Consider the following 22,163-nt stretch of genomic DNA (forward strand, 5'->3'; position numbering starts at 1 on the left):
CCACTAATATTGTAGTTAGTGTAATTGGTTGCTCATTCTGAAGAGGGAAAATAATGCATAGGCAGTTTAAAAACAAAACAAAACAACAACAACCAGAGTATCTTCCGCATTAGCTCCCTGGGCCCTTCCCAGCTGTATTCTTGGGGAAGGCTGAAATGGTCCTGAAGACAAGCACAGGGGGTGTCCTAGCTGGCAGCCTGGTCCTTTCTCACAAGCTCAGACTTGCACTTCCTTGTGTTTTCCCATGTTTGAGGGACATGACCCATTCATAGCACAGAGCCAACAAGCCCCAGCTGTTTGAGGACAGACTCTTCCCCCCTTCAAGCTGTCATTTGTTCATAGCAAAATCCATTAAGAAGCCTTAGACTCTACTCCCTCTCTGCCCACACTGCTTGGCTTGCTCTCCTGAGAGCTAGCCCCTGAGCCCAGCGCATCTCTCCCTTGCAGTGCGTCTCGGGGGCAGCCACCTTGGGGAACTGCTTTGAGAGCCGTGTGGTGGTTGTGTGTGAGAAGATGATGAGCAGGGCCTGCTGGGCCAAATCCAAGCACCTCATCCACTCCAAGACCTTCCGGGGGATGACCCTCCTGCACCTGGCAGCAGCCCAGGGCTATGCGACCCTCATCCAGACTCTCCTTAAATGGCGGTAAGAACCCGGGGGGTGCAGGGGCAGGTTCTGGGGGTGGGCACTTGGCTATGCCGCTTACATAGGAGGAGGCAGCTCCTGGGGTTCAGGGCTGTCCTGGGGACTTGGTAGGAACCCCTTAAGGGCTGTTGAAGCCCTCAAGTGACTAGTTGACTACCCCTTTTGCAAAACAAATTCAGCAAGACTAAAATAAAATTATTTGAAAATAATACAAAAATGACATTTAATGCCTTTTAAAAAAAGCACTAAAATCCTACTCAGCTGCTTGCTGCAGGGGAAGTCCAGTTCATGGTTCCTTCATACACATGTGGTGGTAAAGTGCCGAAGTTGCCCAGTTCTGGGATGAAATATTTGTAGAAGTAACAAAAATACTGGGAAAACCTGTAAAAAAGAAGAAGAAAGAAACCACTGGAAATAACATTTTCAGGTGTATTTAGCAGAGACGAACTAAGACTTAGTAAATGGCAGCAAGAACATTGCTAGCCAGAAATTGGAAAGAAGCAAAGTGTTTAAATGTATTAAAATGGTACAGTGTAATTTGGGAAATGGCACTTTCTGTAAAAAAAAACATTTTTCTTTATATTGACATCAGCAACCTTCGGACTCTCTCCACTCCAGTGCTTATACAAACTTTACTGTTATTATTTAGATCTAAACTATGTCTTTAGGTGGGGTAAAAGGGGGGTGCTAGGGAGTATGTTTAGTTTGTTATTTCCCCCTCTTCAATATGTAACTCAAAAGTACAAATTTTTTTGCAAGTAACTTAATAAAAAAAAAGCACCACAGTCGAGCTGCCACCCACATTGGGGGGGGCAAGGATTCCCCCCCTCCCCTGAGTAAGCAGCCCCAAATGACTACTTTCCTTCTTGGGCCCCCAGTACCAAGCATGCTGACAGCATCGACCTAGAGCTGGAAGTGGACCCCTTGAACGTGGATCATTTCTCCTGCACGCCGCTGGTAAGTAGCTATGCCCTGCCCACGAGGTGCTCAAAGTCACTTTTCTTTGCAGCTTGTGGTAACCAGGGAGAGGGTGGCATGAGTTTCCCACTGGGATCATTGCACAAGTTTTGCATCCTTAACATGCCACTCCCTTTCCCTGAGCATACGTGATGGAGTAGGCTTGCCAGCTGTGTCCAACTCCAAGAGACTTGAATGTGAAACAATGGAGCTGTCATATCCTGGAGTGCACACACCAAGACTTGACAAGCCTACAAACAGATAGTTCTTTGAGTGGGTCCTGTACTCTGCCACAGTCCCCTTCCCTTTTCTTCCTTGCCCACCCAACTTCTTTTTTCTTCCAGATGTGGGCATGCGCGCTGGGCCACATGGATGCAGCTGTGGTCCTTTACAAGTGGGACCGCCGCGCTATCTCCATCCCTGACTCCCTCGGGAGGCTCCCCTTGGCTATTGCTCGTTCTCGGGGCCACGTGAAGCTGGCCGAGTGCCTCGAGCACCTGCAGCGGGAGGAGCAAGCCCAACTCAGGCAAACCCCCCGGATCCCCTGTCCTTCGCATGAGGAACCCAGCAGTGAGAACTGGATCGCCCAGTGGCACAGTGAGATGGTGGCCTCTCAGGAGCCCCAGAAGGGAGTCACCGTGATTTCCAATTCCAATACAGGTAGGATGTTGTTGTTGTTTTTGTTTGAAAGGCCTCCATCACATTCCTTGGAGAAAAGGTTTGGCCCATTCTCCTCCTCCTTCATTTGTTTCCCAGAAACTTAGGACGATCACACAGTGGCTAACTTGGGACGTCAGTATCCTGGCTCAATAAGCTGAGCTATGCACAAACCTTCTACCTGCTGGCTCCATCTACTTCTTTCTTCTGCTCTTGCTGCACACCATGAAGACTTCCTGGGTTAACCATTATTTCCTTTTCTGTCCAAACCAGGAAATGCTGGTTACTAGGGTGGGGGCACACCAGATTTTGAGACAAACTTCTACTGTGGTTTCAGAACCTGGTTTGGGCCAGCTCTGGCAACCATGGTTTCCTGGTTTATATGGAAGCTATGGTTACTTTACACCTGACATCTGGTACTGAGGAGGGAAGGGGCAGTGCAACAGCAGAACACAGGCACAAGCCCCTCTATGTAGCCCAGCTTAACAAGTTCTTTTCATCCAGTGCAAGTGATTGAGTCCTCTTGGTTTATCACAACTAGACCCTTGCCTTCCTCTTATCATCTAGAAACAGACTCAGGATGAGGCCAGTTTAGAGACCAGTTTTGCTCCCTCTCAACAGTGTCCACCAAATGTGCCCTTTTATGCAGGGATGCTATTCACATATGTGGGGAAATTAAGGTGCCTGCCCCCTCTGTCATAAGGAGGGGGCCTGCGTGCATCTCCATACAGAGCTGATGCAGAGGTGCTCTGCTGTTCCCCACCTTGGGCACTTGCTTGCCAGGCCTCCAGAACCTCATGGTCCCTTTGGCAGACTGAACGCAGGACACATTTCATGGGAGCAGCGCATGCACATGCACACTCACATGGCTGAATCCTCACTTGTCTTCTGTTTGGTTCCAGAGCTGAGGCGGCCCCGGTCCGAGCCCTCCAGTTACTACAGCAGCGAGAGCCAGAAGGAGTACCCCGCGCCCAAAAAACACAAACTGAACCCCGACTACTTCTCTGCTCGGCAGGAGAAGCTTCTTTCCACCGCCCTGAGCCTGGAGCAGCCGAGTGCCCGGAAGCCAAGCTCCAGTGCTAAGCAATCCCTCCCAGAGACAATCAGCCCCAGGCATGGGGTGCGGGACTATACGCGGGAGCTTGTCTCCGAAGTGGCTGGCTACCACGGCTCCGGCACACAGGCAGGGGCCAAGTGGAGCCCAAAGGAGGCATATATTGGCGTGCCTGCGATGCAGGTGGCAGGCAGCCCCAAGGGGCTGGCGCTGGGGAAGGACTCAGGGGCCCAGAGGCTCCATCCGCGGGAGCAGATGAGCGTGCTGATGATGGCGGAGCGGGAGGCGGCTGACGCAGAGCTCCTCTCCTTCCGGGACGGCACAGAAAGTGAGGACTGCTTGCATCACATGGATGACCTGCAGGTGAGCCTTCATAAAACACATACCAGGAGAGTGAACTGTCCAGTATCAAAAGCACTGCAAACAAAACAATCATTAAAATGACTGGCTATGCAAGAGGTAGTTTAAACATTAAAAAAAAACTTCATGAAAAAGCTGGAAGTGAGAATGCCATTGCCAAATCTCTGCTGGAAGAGTGTTCCACAGCATGGAACCTGCTGCACTTAAACTCCCAATTTTTGGTTGAGGCCCATTGGGCTTCTGTAACATGGGGGAGCAACTAGCAGTGCTCACCTGGATAATCTCAGTGATCTGGCTGGGATATATGAAGGTTCAGACAGTCTTTAAGGTACCCTGGGCCCAAGCTGCTCAGGGTGTTGTATATCAGCAGAAGAACCTTGAACCTGGCCTGGAATATAAACATCTGAAATAAATAAGGATGGGAGGAAATAATGGGTGTCTATTAGCATGTATGTGAGTGTAAAGAAGGGCAAGTGGTCTGCCCACTGCATGCAGCCCTCAGTAGAGCAAAAAAGGCCAAGGTGGGTCAGGCGATATTCCCTGACCATTTAAAAGATTCTATGTCAGCCCTCCTTGCTATTCTGAGGGACTGGGAGGTTCTGCTTTTATTGCTGACTACAAGCTCTATCAGGGAACCCAATTCCCTCAGCCTTGCTGGTATAATAAAGGTTTAGGTAGCTGTGCTGCTTTCATTTCCCACTGCTACCACACATTCAGAAAAGCTTTCAAAACCTCCTAGTAGCTGATATAGCCAGCTTAGGGGTGAGGTAGACATTTATACTAGAGACAGGATGAACTCCTGACTAAGATAGTTGGCTTCTTAAGGGGAATGCTGTGTGCATAAGGGATATTTGCAAAGGGCTCTTAAAGGTGTTTGTTGACACTTTCTGAAGGCTCACGAAGTGCTGCTGTTGCTGACCCCAGCCTCTTTCACCTCAACCCAAATTCCGTAAACATCCACCACAGACAAATTTGCCCGCCACCCACTCCAGCTCCTGGGGGCAAACTGTACTCCTGGCTGTTTGGACTGTTTGGTCAACTTCAAAAACCTGCTTGTGGGAAGACACAGGGCAGCCTCTCAAGCTAACTGCCTTCCCTTCATTGTCATCAAATGAGTATTAATAACACACTGAGCAATAGTATTTATGCCTCAGCTTTCTTTCTCTGGTCTTTTCTTCACACACCTTATCGACTCCCCTTTTCCCTCAACTGTCAAAATTCGACGGGCTCTTTCTTAAGACCCAACCTGCATGATACATTTAAAGCAAAAAGATGTGACTTTAAACAGGCATGGCTTCTTCCCCCAAAGAATCCCAAGAACTGTTAAGTTTGATAAAAGTGCAGAGAGTTATTAGGACACCCCTTTCCCCCTCTTTCACAGAGATTCAATTCCCAGAGTTTTCCTGGGAAGAGGGATTGACTCTTAAACCAATCTGGGAATTATAGCCCTGTGAGGGGAATAGGTCTTCTGACAACTCTCTGCAGCCTTCGCAAGCTGCAGTTTCCCATGATGCTTTGAGTGAAGCCATGACAGTTTAAAATGGTTTAAATGTAGAGGGCAAATGGGGCCCAACTGACATTTAACTCCCAACTGACAAGAATCTCCAGCCAATCAGAGTCTGCTGTCAGCCACACAGACCAATCAGAATGAATTTACCTGAACCAAGCATAATAAGATTCTCTTGTCATCACCAGCTACTGCTAAATAGACTTGCAACATCGTGTAATGGGACAAGGCCTCGACCTTTGCCAATTGCAGAATACTTTTTACCTTCAAAACCCAAGCACAAGCATTTTATATACAGCGTTCCTCCTTAGTCTCACAGGAGCAGGTTCTGAGACTTGACAGGAAGGGAGGTGGTGGGAAGTGCTGTTCTCGCCTTGCCTCCACCCACATGCCCCTGAAAAGCTTTCCTTCTCACTTCACAGGTGACCATGATGACTCTGGCAGAGCACATCATCGAAGCGACCCCAGAGAGGATCAAGCGGGAAAACTTTGTGCCAATGGAGGCGCCACCAGCCGAGAGGACGGAGAGCGCCACCATTAGCACTTCAATGAGCTGGCTGGCCAGTTACCTCGCGGATGTCGACCATTTACCAAGTGCTGCTCAAATAAGGTCTGTGGCCTTGTATTACCAGGACTGGTCAAGCTTGTGATGCCCGCTGGCCCATACTGACTTTTCTGGCCCTCACCTTGCGAAATTGAAAACCCACCAGGGAGGAGGGGGGCTCCTTGTTGCTGTTGCATATTGGGGGGGGGGGAATCGCCTAGCCAGTGCCCAGCTGTTAGATGCTTTAGTTCAATTCTGAATTTTGGGTTACAGCAGCTAAAATTAATCCACTTTGTTTTTCTGAGTCAAGCCAGTAAAGGTTCAGAACATCCCTGAAACAGGTTCCATTCAGGTTCGCTGGGTGTGGAGCAAGTTAACTAGTTACAACAAAGTTTCAACCCTTAACCCTCAAGTACTGTGAAATAAACATCACTGGAATGCTAAATAGTAAGCTTGCAGCATATTTTCATGCTGTTTTAACAAGGGTTGGCGCATTCTGGGTCACCAAGACTTAGCCCCTGCCTGAGAGAGGGTGAAGTGTAGTTTAACGGTGCTGGAAATCATAGCTGTGTGAGGAGGTAAACTACAGCCCAATGATTCTTTGGGGAAACCATGTGCTTTCACTGTATGGCTCAGATGTGACCAACTCACTTGTCTCTCCCCACCCTTAATCTAAACCAAATCCAGGATTTGTTCTTTTTCTCCAGCCAGCCAGCATGTCTTGGTGTTTGTGCAGCTATGACCCTCTTCCCCCTGTGCCTCTTTTTGCAGAAGCCTGTACATTGGACCCCTGACCCCTTCTTCCAACACCAGCCTGAGCCCTGCAAGCTCACCAGTCAATGAAATGGCTTTTGAGAAGCCCAGCCTCCCTTCGGCAACAGACTGGACAGAATTCCTAAGCGCCTCCACCAGCGAGAAAGTCGAAAACGAGTTTGCGCAGCTGACCCTCTCCGATCACGAGCAGAGAGAGCTCTACGAGGCTGCCAAGCTGGTCCAGACGGTCTTCAGGAAATACAAGGTGAAGGGCAGAAGTTGCTGTTGGTAGGGGTGGGTGCAGGGAAATGGCATCAGGGTGCATGGAAGTCTCCGAACCTCCCTTTGGAATCAGTGGCACTCTGATGCCAGCTGACAGAAATAAGTTACTTTAGAGCACAGTGGCAAGTGAAGTGGAAGCCCAGGGCTGGTGTTTGGCACATGATTGTCCAATCTGCCCCTGCATGTGTTAAAGGGGGCAGCAACAAAAATGGCCCAGGAAGGTTCAAGGGAGGTGCCCTCCTCCCCTGTTGATGCTGCAAATACATTGTTCAGTTTGCTCTATGTTCTCCTGTAGTGTTTGTTTCCCCACTACAAAACGTGAACTGTCATTGGCAGGAGCAGGAAAATGCACTTCATGGTTGTGTCAGGTGGTGCTCTAAAGGCTTCTGCATTGGGCAGCCTGATGTTCTTTGCCACACTTCTTTCCATGCTTTGAGTTCCAGTTCTCACAGGGTGCTTCTCTGAGGTATTCAGAGAATAATCTACAGCCTTGACACAGTTGCACTTATGTGCTGTGGCACTCAGGTCCTGCTTGCAGTCCCGTTACCTCTACCATTTGTCCCCTTCCCTTGCAGGGACGCCCCCTCCGGGAGCAACAGGAAGTGGCCGCTGCTGTCATTCAGCGTTGTTACCGGAAATACAAACAGGTGAGCTGCAGACGGCTTTATATTGGTACCACCAGGCAAGTGTGAGAAGCTACCCTGGACTGCTTTGTTTCTTATAACTCAGCAGAGAGCTACTTCAGAAGTTTCAAAGATGGAGTGTGCCCAAGTTTCAGCCTCCACAAGTTAGGGAGCCTGGGTTACTCCTGCTTCCTTTGCCTCATACCTCTTGTGAAAAAATTAAGCATCCCAAAGAGAGAGGCCCTCTGATCCAACAGCTCATTGCATGGTCAAACAGTTTCAGCACCATTTCAGACCACAGGTTGGGGTGGGAATCAATAGCATGACACCTTTAAAAAAAGCTTGTTAGACCTCAGTCCTGTTCATCCTTTCTTCTCCACCTGAAACCTCAGAGTAATCCCCCAGATCAATGTGTTGAGTTGAACTTCTGTAAATATGTGCATGGAAGCTTAACTTGCATTTTTTCTGTATTTGAGTAAATGTACAGATTCAAGGTGGTGGCAAGGTATGGGAGCTAATGGGCCAGATAGGTTGTGAGGAAGGCCCTCTTTATGTGGAAAGGAATGTATAAGAAGGACTTTAGGAAATCAGCTATCGGGGGGAAATATTCTGTCCTAGCCATCTGTCTGACATGCTTGTCCCCAACCCCACTCAGTTCTGCAATCTTCACCCCACCTTGCCATCTGAACAGCCCAGGAACAGTTTCGAACACACGTTGATGGCCTTTTTTTGGCTTGAAGCCCTGAGATTCTGCTAGTTTTTTAGGTGTTGCATACATCAAGTATGTAGCTGTATTTTCTGTAGCCGCCAGCAACCTGCTTTTGTTTCCAAACTGCCATGCTTCATGCTGTGGTGTCATAATGTAGAGCAGCAGAGGTTATGAGGAGGACTCTAAAGATATCTACTCAGTGTGCACAGCACTTTGGATCCTAGCCATTGTCAACCACTGGTTTTGCTTGAGATTCACCACAGAGAGAGGGTGAGAGCTGGTTTATTTCCATGTTATGTTGCTGCAGCTGTCCCCAATAGCCAATAAAGTTGGGGTATTGCTGTGGTGTTTAACTTTCAAGGCAGGAGAGAGAGAGAATCTCTAAAAACAAAAGCTGAGGAATGGCTTCCTTCAGAGGCTTGGCAGTGGCCCACATATTTAGGCTGAGTTCTCAACCACCAATGGCAGAGCTTTTTCTGAGGAAATTGGTAAAGCTCAACTCTGCAGGCTCCCAAGCAAAGAGCCCTTTCCCAGCCATCTTACATTCACCCCACAGCAGGACTCCCCAGGGAATTGCTGCTGCAGCAGCAACTGCACACCCTCCTCCCTCCCTGTTGTGGTTGAACCTGAATGTGGCTGTTGGCCTCCAGCAGCACCCATTTGCTTTGAGAGAATCTCTTCTGGAGGCACCCACACCTCCTAAGGAGGCAGAGCCCCTCACTCTGTGCTGATGATGACTGACATGGCAGGCCGTTGAACGTTAATCTTGTATTTTCTGTTTCTCCCCCTCCCAAGCTTACTTGGATAGCCTTGAAGGTAATGACTGAAAACGCCCAGCATTTGGGCTCATGAGCTTTTCACTTTCATTCCAAGCCAAGGAGAGGGTCTGTCCATTTTGCTAGAGCACACGTGGGTTGCATCCTGCTGTGGAGCGTGCATGCCAGCAGTCCTGCTTTGTTATGAATGGCAACCTGTCCCTTATGAAAGGGGCACATCTTCAGGGCACCACAGAATTTGCTGGGGAGGGAGTTACACTTGGGGTGCATGCCAGAGGGAGAGACCGCAAATCACTGCAAAGCAAGGAAGGACTTCTACAAGTAGCTAAATAGGTTAAATTTAAAGTTGTTAAAATCATGAAGTCTAATTTAATTTCCTTAGCTTTTTCGTTTGTATGTTTTACACTCAACGGCCAAAGCTCTGGAGGGCAGGGAAAGAAACTGGCTCAGAAACAGCCTGCCCATTTTCCTTTAAGTTTATATAATTGAAGTGGGCTAGGTGCTTTTAAATTTAAAAATGAAAGCTGAAAATTCAGGGAAGTTGTCTGGTCCCTGGAAGCCCACCTCCAGTTTGGCACACTGGCCTTCCATTCCTACCATTTCACAGGCATGCAGAATTTGCCAAGAATGTGCCAGAATGGGGGCCTGAATCCTCTCCTGTACCCTCTTTCCCAGCACCTTCTTCCTTCACCTACAAGTGTGGTGACCCCCTAAACTGCTCCCCATATGGAGAATGTACCAGTTTGCTTCCTTGATTAGGAGAATTGAGAGAGAACATCATCTGGCAGCAGTGCAGATTTGGCAATTTGCGGGGAGAGGTTCAAGCACAATTTGGCGGTGGGTTAGGGTAGAGCAGCGGGGAGAGATTCCTCAGTCACAAACACCAACAGTTCTGTACACTTTGCTGGTTTAGAGGCACTCCACCCCCAAGAGGTAGCTTATGCGGCCAGGAAACTAGGAGTGGCAGCTTCATCTTGTCCAGTTTCTCCATTCAGTGACCCATGTGTCGGACAGTAGGGGCTAGATCAACCATTGGCCCAGTCTAGCATGGTGGCAAGCCTTGTGTGTCAAGTAGGCACAGAGCCCACTTTTTCTGTGTGGCGCTGGTTTACACATAATACTAAGCCAAGGCTCATGGCTTGTTCAGTGGGCTCTGTGCTTGTTCCTCTTGGCTCCAGGCAGATTGGAAACTCTAATTGTACAATGCCAAGGGAAGACAGGCGTCAGCTCTCCTGTGCATCAGCTGTTGGGTAAGAGAATGAAAGCCTGCTGGATCAGCTGCTCAGGGCTTGCAGACCACTTTGTGCACGGGTTCTCCGGTGCAAGTGGGATAACCCTTATGACATCATTTGATTGGCATCACCTACCTGTCAGAGTTGGTCCATGGGGGCCTGGCCCACAGAGCTGGAAATGTTGTCCACCTTGCATTGGATGCTGCCCATTCATGTTAAACATGACCAACCGCATAGCATGTTTGAACCACCCCACTATTAGGTTGAAAATTGGTGAAGTATTTGGCCTAGTGTGCAGGTTTGTGTGCTTTCTCTGTCTCTTACACGTGCACAATAAATGGAAACCAAGTCTTAGAGCAGATTAGATTTTTTTAAAAAAACATTTCCCCCCATACTCTGAGGAGTAATTAAAATATTTTTGTCATTGTCCATAGAAAGCACTCTTAATTGGGAAACGTTAATATTTGCTAAAAGTCCCAGTCCAGTCAGCTTCCAGTTTGTGGAACATACATGTGCACCATCCAGAGATGACTAACAGGTGTGGAAGGCCTGCCACAGATGATCCACCTTGCATTGAGATACATTCTGCATTTTCAGGGCAGAGCCTTTTTTGCATATTCAGCTGCCCATCCTCAAGGGATTGAGCTGCTTTGTGTGGAGAACTAGTGGAGGGGAGGGGGGTTAAGGGTAACAAGGAATGGAATTTATAGATGCAATCTTTCCCCCTATTATGTGCCTTGCTTAGTAAAAGTAGGAGGGTCCTTTTTTTGTTATTGCAGTGAAATTCTTCTGTGCCCATCTCTGGATTTTTCCCTGAGTGACTGTTATTTTTGCCTTTGGGAGTGCTTCAGCCTTTCTCTCTCTCTCTCTTTCTCTCTCTTCCCCTTGCAGTATGCACTTTATAAAAAGATGATACAAGCTGCCATCCTCATCCAGAGCAAATTCCGAAGCTACTATGAACAGAAGAAATTCCAGCAGAGCCGGAGAGCTGCTGTCCTAATCCAGCAGTTCTACCGCAGCTACAAGGAATGTGGGAAGAGGAGACAAAGTCGCAGGACGGCTGCTCTCGTGCAGCAGAAGCTCAGGTGAGGTGGGCATGCTGGAGAAGGTAGACGGGGCAAGGGGCTAGTCCTCACTGATCTTGGGCAGTCCCCCACCCACATTGACTTGCCAGCCAATACCAGGCAGAGTGGATGGATGGATGGAAGGGGGTGTAAGGCAGAGATTGATGCTTATGCACTTGAGTAAAAGAATAAATTATGCACTAAGGAAACCTAGATTCTGCCCGCCCCACGATGAATCAAGCAAATGCATAGGAACAAACATTATTGCTCTCAGAAGCCACGATTCTGCATCTGTTACCGAAGAGTGCCTGCCAGCTCACAATTGGAAGGGCTAAGAAAGTTAGGGGGCACTGATGGGCGAAGGGACCAAAGGGCAGCTCAGATAGGTGGGAGCTTTCTAATGCAAGCAGGCTGCAAGATCAGTAAGTACAATAGGAGGGTGGTATTCAGTCACCAAGGACAGAATGAATCAATATGCATCAAAGCAGGTGGCTGAAAAATTCTAGCCAAAGACCTTGTAGGAAGAAGGCCCATGTTCATAAAGTGTTTTGGTTTTTTATAGTTCTTTCTAAAAATAAATATATTAAAATTTTCTCTAATACAGTAAAATTACAACTACAAAAGATACAAATTGAATAAGTAGAATACAAAGCCCTCACTTAAAATTAATTATTAGCCTTTACCACTACAGAGGACAGCAGCTCCTCCCAGCTCTCACCTGGGATCTTTCCTTTCTCCTCCCAGCTTCTCACCCTGAGAGACCGACCTTTCACTCTCTCTCACCCAGGGTCCTCCATTGACCATCGACCACCCCATCAGTATGCAGTCTTTGGACCTTAATAAAGGCTCCAAATATACGACTCCAAAGAAAGAAGAAAAGGAATAAAAGCAAAGAATAGAAACAAAACAAAAAAGAAAGGAACAATAAAAAAGGAGGGAGAGAGAGAGAAAGTAAAACAGACAAAATAAAAAGAAACTAGCAAAAAAATACATGGAGTGTTTTGTCAGCCAGCCTCCCTTATTATGAGTAAAAGCACTAAAGTTTTTAGAGACATCAGCTTGGACAGTCTTCCTCATAGTAGCATTAAGCTGCTCTATATACCACAGGCAGGCAGTTGGTCCATATAGCGCAGTATTGTTTGCACTGACTGACAGAGGCTGTCCAGGGTTCCAGAAAGGGGGAGAGAGTCTTTCCCAGCCTAACTCGAGATGTCTGGGATTGAACTTGAGCTCTTCAGCATTGAAAGCAGATGCTCTACTACCACTTACTTAGATGGCCTTTTCCCCTCCCCACTTCCTCCTTGGTATCTCCTGGACCTTGATGTTCTCTTCCTTCCCTCCTTTCTTGCAGAAGCAGCTTGCTCACCAAGAAGCAGGACCAAGCTGCTCGCAAGATCATGCGTTTTTTACGACGCTGCCGCCACAGGTGAGACATCACCAGCGTTCAGTTTCTAGGTGTGCCCTCACCAAGATTCCTAGTTGGGGGCTACAGACCAAGGATTGGAAGGTAGTGGGGACAATCACTTGGGGGGCTGCAAATGGTTGTGGCAAGAAACAAAGTTCAGGTGCTCCCCAGAGGATTGGAGCCTGGGTGGATCATGAGTGTTGGTTTGTCCATGGATGTTGTCCATGGGAAGCTGACTTGGGCCTCTGAGGGCAAAGGCAGGCACAACACTCTTGGCTGCAGCCACGTGAACCTTTGCCTGCAGTGTAAATCTGGTTTTATAACATCACTGTTGAGTGCTAGATCTGCTCTTGATTTGGACCCTCTTACATGCTTCAGGGAGCTGCCTGCCTTTAAACATATACAGATGCATATTGTATATTTATATTAGTGGTTCCCTATACCTTAAAGAAATATGAATGATCATTTCAAAAAACAGATACTAAACTGCCCTGGCAGTTTATTGTGTGGTTGATGCTTTGATGATGTGGGCATGGTCAATAGGAACCCAGCACCTTTCCTGACAGGCTCAATGTCTGCAGAAATTTTTTTTTAGGTTCAAAAAAGCCCCCTGTGTTTCCCTCCCAGGACAGTATAAGTCTGTGGTACCCCCAGGTAAGGCAATAGGACATGCTTCTGTGGGATCCATCCCAAGAGGACTGTCAGTCCAAGCAGTGGGGTGTAGAGGGGGTGCTCCTGTTGCTTCAGGATGAAGAAAGGCCACATGAAATTTCAGAGTTTGGCACATGAGGAGGGGAGGCAAGAGGAAAGTGGCTGGGTGGATGTGCTAAGAAGGAACAGAAGGGGAACTAAGAGCTTTTCTGCATATGACCCAGGATAAAGTATGCCATTTCAGATTTAGGACTAGTTGGGTGATGCTGGAAACTGCAGAGTGCAAATGAGTGCAACCAACAAAGATTGTGGGGTTTGAATGGGCAGCCAAGCTTCAAGTAGAATTGCTGCTAGGCTGGAATTGTGCACTTCACCAGCAGTTTGGGCTGGGGTGGTGGGAAGTCACTTAAGTGCAGAAGCTGTCTTAGATTGACAAGCCTCTGTATGATGCCTTCATGGCTCCCAGCAACAGTTCAAAGCTGCTCAAGGCAATGAGTCTGCAATCCTATACCCACTTACTTAGAAGTAAGCTCCACTGAACTCAGTGGAGCTGGATCTGTAGAATCATATTGTTACCAGCTCCTTCTAGCTGAAACGGGGCCTTCTTAGTCTTCAAGTAAGTCATATTCTATGATTTTTTCTTTTCTTGTGCTCAGAGAGAGCAACAGGTTTTGTGGTACATAAAAGCACTTTTCAGTCACAGACCAAGATGCTTTAATGGTTATAGCAACTAATGAGTGTGCACATTTTTCAGGAAATACAACTGAGGAAATGAGTTTTAAAACTATTGAGTTGTGCCCTGCTCATAATAGACCCATTGAAATTAATAGCCATGGCTCAATTTGTTACCTTAATTTCAATGAGTGTACTCCGAATTGGACTAGCATTAGATACAACCCATTATTGAAATCAGTAATGCAGGCCTCTTCGACCCCCATAAATTTGCCTGATCCCCTCTTAAAGCCACTGAAGCCACATTTGGTAGAATCAGATTCCACAAGCTAACTACATGCTGTGTCAAAAGTAATTTCTTTTTCTGTCCTGAATCTACTGCCCACCAAGTTCAGAGCGACCCCAAATTATACTGTTGTGAGAGAAGGAGAAGGAAGGAAAACCCCCTGTCTAATTTCACCCCATCTCATCCCTACCTACTTCTTACTCTTCTGTTATCTAAAATAAGAAGCCCCCAAACAGTACAGCCTTTGGAATATTCCAACTAAGCTCTTTTTAGAGTAAGCCTGTGTAAATTAATGAACCTTAATTAGTCATTCCCATGAACTTCAGTGGGTCTACTCTGAATAGGACAGAGAGTTCTGGAGAATTCAAAGGTTTGCTTGGTCCATTCTTATTAGTCCTAACAAAAAGACCCCAATATTATCTTGATGTAATAACCATCTCTTGTAACACTAGAATACGTGGACATCCAATGAAGCTGGATGTTAGAGGATCCAGGACAGACAAACGAAAGTACTCCTTCAGACAGTGTATAATTAAACTATGGCATTTGTTCCCATGGGAGGCATTGAGGGCCACAAATTTGGATGGCTTAAAAAGAGGATTGGACAAATTCATGGAAGATAAGGCTATCAGTGGCAAATAGCCAGTATGGTTATGCTCCGCCTCCCCAATTGGAGACAGTAATACTTCTGAATACAAATCACTAGAGAACTGCAAGAGGGGAGACTGCTTTTAAGTCCTGCGTGTAGACTTCCCATAACCATCCAGTTGGCCACTGTGAGAATAGGATGCTGGACTAGATGGGCCACTGGCCTGATCCAGCAGACCCTTCTCATCTGATGTCTTTTGTTGTTTAACTGGATACTAATTCACCTGTATTGCCATCTCTGCTCCATTTACTCGAAGAATCTTTGTCTGACAGACTTTGTTAAAAGATTTTGGAGCTCCAAGTATATACTACCTTCAAAATAACCACTGCCCATGTATTAGTTGGCAACATTCTGGTTTATAGGAGTTGCTCCCACAATGGCCTCTGTGTTTGTTTGTGTATTTTGTACCATTCTTCCCACCATATGTGAGGGTGAGATGCAAACCTTCCCCCCCCCCAAAAAAAAACCCTCTTATGGAAGGGACAAATGGTGATATGACAAAGCACAGTGGTAGCCTCTTTAGCTTGTGATAGCCCAACTCCAAGGGCTCATCAACACTTCCACTTGTCTCACTCCTTTCCTACGGAAAACCCACTGCCTAGCTCTAAATCAGAGCAAACTTCAGTCCAGAGAAAACCCAAATTGCACTCCCATTAAGTGCTAAAGAGCGGTTTTCCCCAGAGGAAAGCAGCAGAACAAGAGGAAGTTTGGATAAGCCCTGAATATGCTTTGAACTTGACAGCACTTTTTAAGGATGTACACCAGGGGCTAGCAGGTTACCAATTGGCAGTCCAGATGTCATACCTGTAGCCCCATCTGCTGGTGTTTCTTCACATCCTGTGCACAGGAAATGACTAGTTTGGCTTTGAAACAAGTAATAAGGCATGACTAGCTTTTTCCAGCAGAAAACACCTCAGGTGGCAAAACGGCATATTGGGGTCAAGAAGCAGAGGGAAGGGGGCCCTTTGGAAAAGTGGCCAGCACCCTTCTGTTGAATCTGTTGTTAATCGGAATTTTGATTCTGATTAATGGATTTTCATTACTTAATTTGAACCTTGGTAAGAAAGTGAAGTTTTGGTCAGTGAGCCAAGATGGCTACAAGGTTTTGACAACGGCTTGGATACTTCTTGCTGCGTTCGTAGCCCACCATATCCCTGGGGTTACAGTTAAGGAACACCTTCTTTCTGATTATCACAAAGTCTTTCTAAGAAAACTTGTTCTAGTCTTCTGAGTCAGAGAAGGAGGGTCTTGGAACCTCAATGCTACTTCCCACCCAGCTCCAATAAAATAGACCCGCCTTTGGGTTTTGCTCAATATTGTATGGTGCTACTCAACCAGCCCCACCCTCCCAGCATGTAGGTTGTTGCAAGCTGGCCCCTGAGATCTGACACTCCCCACCTTGGCCACCCTCTCCCCTCCCTCCCCCTTCCCCAGAGCAGGCAGCTTGCCTATCCTCCTTGATCTGAAGCTGTTGAATAAAAGGTGTCTACCTGTTGCCATCTATATGCTAATAGCTCTTTGCTATCGTTTTGCGCATCTGAAGCCCTCTGGTGGACCATAGGCGGTACAAAAGGGTGAGTTTAGCTGCCTGCTGGACTGTTTCTCTTCCATTTAAAATGATATATCTATATATATCTCACTATATATATATACATATATACACACATATATATATGTCTCTCTCTCTTTGCTTTCTGCTTGCTTGCATGGGGCTGCAGCTGAGATGATGACCATGAAGTTTCACATCCATTGAATTCTCTCTGAATTGGGGAAACTGACCATGCCACAACTAACTGTTGCGGTTACTAACACCGCTGCTTCGTACTACCTGCAGTAGCTGTTACAGATGCATGAACGGAGCAGGGGTGGGGAGGGAGTACTCCTGTCCATCCATCATGGGGCATGCTGATCAACGAGAGGGAATGGGGCAGAAATCTCTGTCCCATTGTCCCCCACACCCAGTAGCAGCTGTACTGAGCCTACCTAGCTACATTCTCTGTGGACGGTATCTGCTTCTGTCTATACAAAATTGCCCATAGCCTGAAAGCAAGGCTCCATCCAGCACAAGGCCTCAGTGCTTTGTTGAACAGACTTTCTCCTCTTCTGCCTGGAGGGAAGAAAGGAGTGAGAGCTTCCTTCTCTAGCCTAGGAAGCACTGGCTCTCAGCACTTCAGGACAGGAATCAGGAACTGGGGTGCTGGGGGACGAGGGCTCAGCCAAGTAAAACATTGTGGGTGGGTGGCCCCTTTAAAGGCACAGGATCCGCCCTTGCCATTGGCAGGTAGTATGAAGTCTATGGATTTGATAAATACTGATAGCCTAACCGTAGCTGTTGTCTATTGTAGTTCAGGATCTGGGAGAAGCCCCCAGCCTGGATCAGGCAGCCCAGGTCTGACCTGAGAGAAACACACACAACTGCATTGGCATCATGCAGGCTCTCTTTTCCTTCCATTTCCTTACAAAGCTGACATCTTGCTCCATGAATGACTTCTGAAAGTCAGTGGAAATGTAGGGGCTAAAGAGAGGAGGGCTGGATGTGAGCTGCTGGGTTGCAGGACTGGGAAAGAGACTCAGCAGAGCCCTTGCTGCCAATCAGAGCAGGCAGCACTGAGCAGCAAGGAGGATCCACTGCCTGGCTTACAATCAGGTAGTTTCATGTGTCTGGAGCAGGAGAGCACATGCTTTGCATGCAGAATGTCCATCTCCAGCAGCAGCAGCAGTGCTGGGGAAGACCCTGGAGGACCAAGCACCTCATCTTATCTGCTTTCTGCACAGAGGATATGCCGTCCTTGTTCCTCATTTGTTGTGGGGGGTCTGTTCTCCACCCAGCCAATCTTGAGTTTGTTGGACATCTTGTTCTTGGGACTGCCTCAGATATTTCATATATTCTTTTAGTTATATCATTATTTTAAAATGTGAACCATATCAGAGTAGCCAGCAAGATTCAATGGCAACATTCCTCCTCGAAGCTGGCAGCAGAGATGAAGAAAATCATCCTTAAGATTTCTTGTATAGCTTTCTTTCCATTCCCTGCTGGGTCCTTTAGTGACAATCATGGGTTTGTCCACAACTGAGCATTATTGAGCTGTTAATACACTCCCCTCCCCCCGCCCCACATATGAATTAGTCCACGGCTGCATATACATGAATTTGCCTATGAGGAAGAACTTTTATCTTTCTTTTTCATGTCAGTAGGCATGACATTTTTGCGTTTTCCCCTGCCTTCTAATTTGCTGATTCAGTTGTGCCAAATAAATACTGACAGGGCATGTGTACAGATAATTTGGCGGGCAATTTTTAATTCTTAGCACACACTTTGGTAGTTTTCTGACTTTGTGCAAATCTGAAGGATCAAAAGAAAATATCTAAGGCTACACTCCTCCATTCAGGAGTGTGCCAGAAAAGAAATGAAAGCAATTGTAAGTTTTCAGCACATACTTTGAAATTGATACTGTGCAGTATTTGGTGCAGATGTGTGTGTGTGTGTGTGTGTGTGTGTGTGTGTGTGTGTGGTTTGCTTGTACAGTTTTCTGGTTCTGTGCAAATTTGAGAGATCAAAAGGGGAAAAAACCACAAGGCTGTACACAATTCAGGAGTGCAGTGGAAATAATTAAGAACATGACTGGAAAAGAAATGAAGGTATTGAGATAGTACTGAGCATGGAAAGGTGAGTAGCAGAAAGTGAAAAGAGATCTGCCCACCCCAAAATAAATAGTTTGGGCTCCAAACTACTGCAGTTGGAATTGCGCTTTCCCCCAACGTCACATTCCCCCTGTATCGGGAAAACTCGAATTTATAGGGACAAAGCATCAAGATTGGTGTTTGAGGGTAGCATCATGTAGATAATGCAAATTAAATGGAAAAGCAAACAGCTGCAAACACACAATAAACTCTGGTGTGAACAAACCCACTGATGTTTGTCCAGAAAAAAACCCTCTCCTCAAAAACAAACAAACAAACAAACCCACACACCCCACAACAGTTCTGAAAGTCTTACATCTCAAGTGGTGACCACACCTTCCCGGAATATGTCTTCCTATCCTGTTGCAGGTGTTGAGCTTGTCACATTTCTTTCTGTAGCTGTCTAGCAGGAGCTTATTAGCTACATGGTAGTTTTTTAATTGGATTAATAGCCATTCCCTCTACTCAGTGAACTCTTTGGCAGATAGTTCTGTGTTGGAATCCTAAAGTTCCCCATCAAGATAATTTCTCAACGCCACCATCAAAACAACACCCAGAATCCCTTGCTGAGGAACTTGTGATAGTTAATCTGACAGAAGGTCCATGCATGCTTATAGGGTTGATGTGCATATACAGAAACGGTGGGAAGAGCAATGTGCTAGAGCAAGTTCTTCTGGCTGATCCTCAGGCTGTGAACACATTGCTGGCCTAAAATGCAGCAAGGTTGACCCCAGTTCCCCCAGCTGCATTTCAGCTCTGTACTTTCTTGTATGCATCAGTATAGCTGGGCTGTGCTTCCAAGTTGCCTGCCTGTCCTCCCCAGTGGGCAGGGATGGCTTCAGAAAGCTTATGATTTCAGATTGAAGTGAAGCTGGTTTGGAGGGAATCCAAACACAGTATTTCTCAAGAAACTATAGGAAAGATGTGGATTGTGGCTGACACCATTGTGTGTGTGTGGCTTCACAATCCAGTGGTGGAAGTGTACAGGATGCTGAGCAAATAGAAGTCAGTCCACTGCCTCAGTACTGTGGGCAAGGAAGCCTCCCATTCACAAATGCAAGGCTGGGCTGATGCAGAAGAATTGCTTTTGAAGGGGGCTGGAGAATGGCCTCACACCTATGTGAACACACTTTGTAACAAGTGTGTGTGCGTGGCAGGGTCTGCTCAATGCTGAGTGGACACCGGTTTTGGACAACGGAACCCATTTTGATGCCATTGGACTCTCCCATTGCAAAATCTATTGGCACATTTGGTAAAGGTGAGGGAGCCTTCCCTTTGATACAATACCTTTAGAACAGTTGTGTGCTGCTGAGCTGGGATTTGAAAAAATAAAAAGCAACATGTTTGTTTACTGATTGTCCCATAAGTTTGTCGGTGATGCCATGTTTGGTATCCTACAGTAAAAAATGCCACTGCACCGCCTCATTCTCTCCCTTCGCCTGGCAATTTTTGCAGGGCTGCAAAATGAGGAGAATTCCCAGCATGCAAGGGGGACGTGGGGAGTCTCTCAGTTCAGCTAGGCCTTAAAGGTAAAGGTAAAGGGACCCCTGACCATTAGGTCCAGTCGTGACCAACTCTGGGGTTGGGTTGCACGCTCATCTCGCTCTATAGGCCGAGGGAGCCGGCATTTGTCCGCAGACAGCTTCTGGGTCATGTGGCCAGCATGACTAAGCCACTTCTGGCGAACCAGGGCAGCACACCGCCGTTTACCTTCCCGCCAGAGCGGTACCTATTTATCTACTTGCACTTTGATGTGCTTTCGAACTTCTAGGTTGGCAGGAGCAGGGACTGAACAACGGGAGCTCACCCCGTCGCGGGGATTCGAACCGCCGACCTTCTGATCAGCAAGTCCTAGGCTCTGTTGTTTAACCCACAGCGCCACCCACATCCCTATCAGCTAGGCCTTAGAGCAGGGGTGTCAAACTCAAATTCATCGGGGGGCCGCATCAGCAGTTTGGTCACCCTCAAAGGGCCGGTTGTTCAGGCAGCCGTTGGATCTGTCACATCACAGGATGGCATGCGCTCAATATAAAAACAAGTGGAGGTTTCCTGAATGCATGTAAAGTGGAGGTTTCCTGTGTAGAATGGCTGGCGCCGCTAGAGGGCAGACGTTCTCTGGCTTGTAGGCTGCCATGCATGCACTGAAGAGGCGGCTTTCTTGTGTAAAAAAAAAAAAGTGAGAATAAAAGGTGAAGGATGGTGGCGGTGGCGGCTACACGGGCCACATGACGAGGTCTGGCGGGCCGGATTCGGCCCGCGGGCCTTGTGTTTGTCTCCCGTGCCTTAGAGGCATGATAAATAGCTTCAGGATTGTGTATCCATGGAGCAGCCCCATAGCACAGCTTGTGAAGGGAGGTGTTAGGACAGCTGCTCTGAGAGGTAGAAACAGCTGCTGCTAGGACTAGGCACCTAGGGGGTGAGCAAAGAGAAAATTCACAATGCTGATGAGAGAGGGGGACATGAGAGTCCAGAGCCTGGGGCTGACTCAAAAACACATAAAGACAGGCACAGTAAGAGAGAGACCCCCAAAGTGCTGAGAGGGAGGCCTTGAGGCAGGAGGCAGAGTCTTTCCTAGTAGTAAGTGCAGGCAGCCACTTCCCAACCAAAGCCATGAAAGCTGCTACATTTGGCCATCAGCTGAGCATCTATAATATGGATCTTTGCTTTGCAAAGGATCTTGATCTGACAGCTGACCTAAAAGCATTCTAGGGGCTGAGCCCCGGAATCCCATTTTAGTTATTCAACTATGTTTCTATTTTGGCGGGTGGAGGAGAGTCCAATCAGGTCCTTCAGTAATTTTGCAGATTTGTTGTAGGGGAAGCGAGAGCTTTAATCTCAGTGGCAACCACAGGCCACTTCCACACAAATCAGCACCAAATCTGGACTTGCTGTGGCTCTGAATCCAATTCAGCAGTTTTATGCGAAATGAATATATAAAATAGGGAGTGAGTATGCAGATCAAAATGGAGATAAAAACACTATGCTAGAATGTTGGATAATGATGATGATTTTATTTATACCCCACCCATCAAATACGTTTTACTCAGCATAGGCCCATTGCTTTTTAAAAATACATATTTTAAGTTGTTTCTACTTCTCTGTAAGCTGCCTTGAGTCCCTGTCAGGGAAAAAGGTGGGATATAAATAAATATAATAATGAAAATTAATGGTCCTAACTTAGTCATGTCTATTGTTTCAAATGGGTCTACTCTGCCTGGGCATTTTGAGCCAGGGATAAAGGTGAGGAATAGGAGCCACCTGTGCCATGGTCCGTCCCTTCAGGGAGAATTGGATGGTTGCATGTTCAGGTGGCTTTGGGCACCTGATTTTAGCATGGTTCATGTCAGCCCAGACCCACTCCTGTGCCTCCACCTCCTCTTCACATTGCAACCCCCAGGGCTTCTGCTTCAGGCGGCCTTGACCATTTCTGCTGCTTTGATTTCCCCACAAGAGCGAACAAGAGAGAGCTGCTGCTGCTCTGCCCTCCTATACAAGGCCACACCGGTTGCGGCTGCCGTTGCTGTGCATGTGCGGGACACACTCACATCTCTGAATGCTGCTGCTGCTCCTTCCCAGTTGCCGTGAGAATTTGTACAGCCCCCATGCACCTCACAGCACAAAGCGTGCACACAGCTGGCCTCTTTCAGTTAGAAGCTC

At 47.3% G+C, this 22,163-nt stretch overlaps 1 protein-coding gene and 1 long non-coding RNA gene across 7 annotated transcripts in view; one reads left to right on the forward strand and one right to left on the reverse strand.

Annotated features, from left to right (window-relative positions):
• Positions 1 to 22,163, forward strand: part of CAMTA1 (calmodulin binding transcription activator 1) — a 692,042-nt gene that overhangs the window by 659,336 nt on the left and 10,543 nt on the right. For 4 of the 6 annotated variants that reach the window (XM_053400466.1, XM_053400468.1, XM_053400469.1 and 1 more), the window contains 10 exons: positions 448 to 644; positions 1,523 to 1,601; positions 1,946 to 2,261; positions 3,161 to 3,675; positions 5,602 to 5,789; positions 6,495 to 6,741; positions 7,334 to 7,405; positions 8,886 to 8,906; positions 10,990 to 11,183; positions 12,514 to 12,588. In XM_053400466.1, coding sequence (XP_053256441.1) covers positions 448 to 644; positions 1,523 to 1,601; positions 1,946 to 2,261; positions 3,161 to 3,675; positions 5,602 to 5,789; positions 6,495 to 6,741; positions 7,334 to 7,405; positions 8,886 to 8,906; positions 10,990 to 11,183; positions 12,514 to 12,588 — 1,904 coding nt within the window. Of the gene's footprint in view, positions 1 to 447; positions 645 to 1,522; positions 1,602 to 1,945; positions 2,262 to 3,160; positions 3,676 to 5,601; positions 5,790 to 6,494; positions 6,742 to 7,333; positions 7,406 to 8,885; positions 8,907 to 10,989; positions 11,184 to 12,513; positions 12,589 to 16,368; positions 16,400 to 22,163 lie in introns of all 6 variants that reach the window. The other 2 variants (XM_053400464.1, XM_053400467.1) reach the window with 2 other exon arrangements.
• Positions 859 to 5,231, reverse strand: LOC128419588 (uncharacterized). The gene is made up of 3 exons (XR_008331877.1): positions 4,855 to 5,231; positions 3,946 to 4,075; positions 859 to 1,025 (listed from the first exon to the last, which is right to left on the reverse strand). It is a non-coding gene; the product is annotated as an uncharacterized LOC128419588 (long non-coding RNA).

The sequence above is a fragment of the Podarcis raffonei genome, chromosome 8 (assembly GCF_027172205.1).
Source record: "Podarcis raffonei isolate rPodRaf1 chromosome 8, rPodRaf1.pri, whole genome shotgun sequence".
NCBI classification, from domain to species: Eukaryota; Metazoa; Chordata; class Lepidosauria; order Squamata; family Lacertidae; genus Podarcis; species Podarcis raffonei.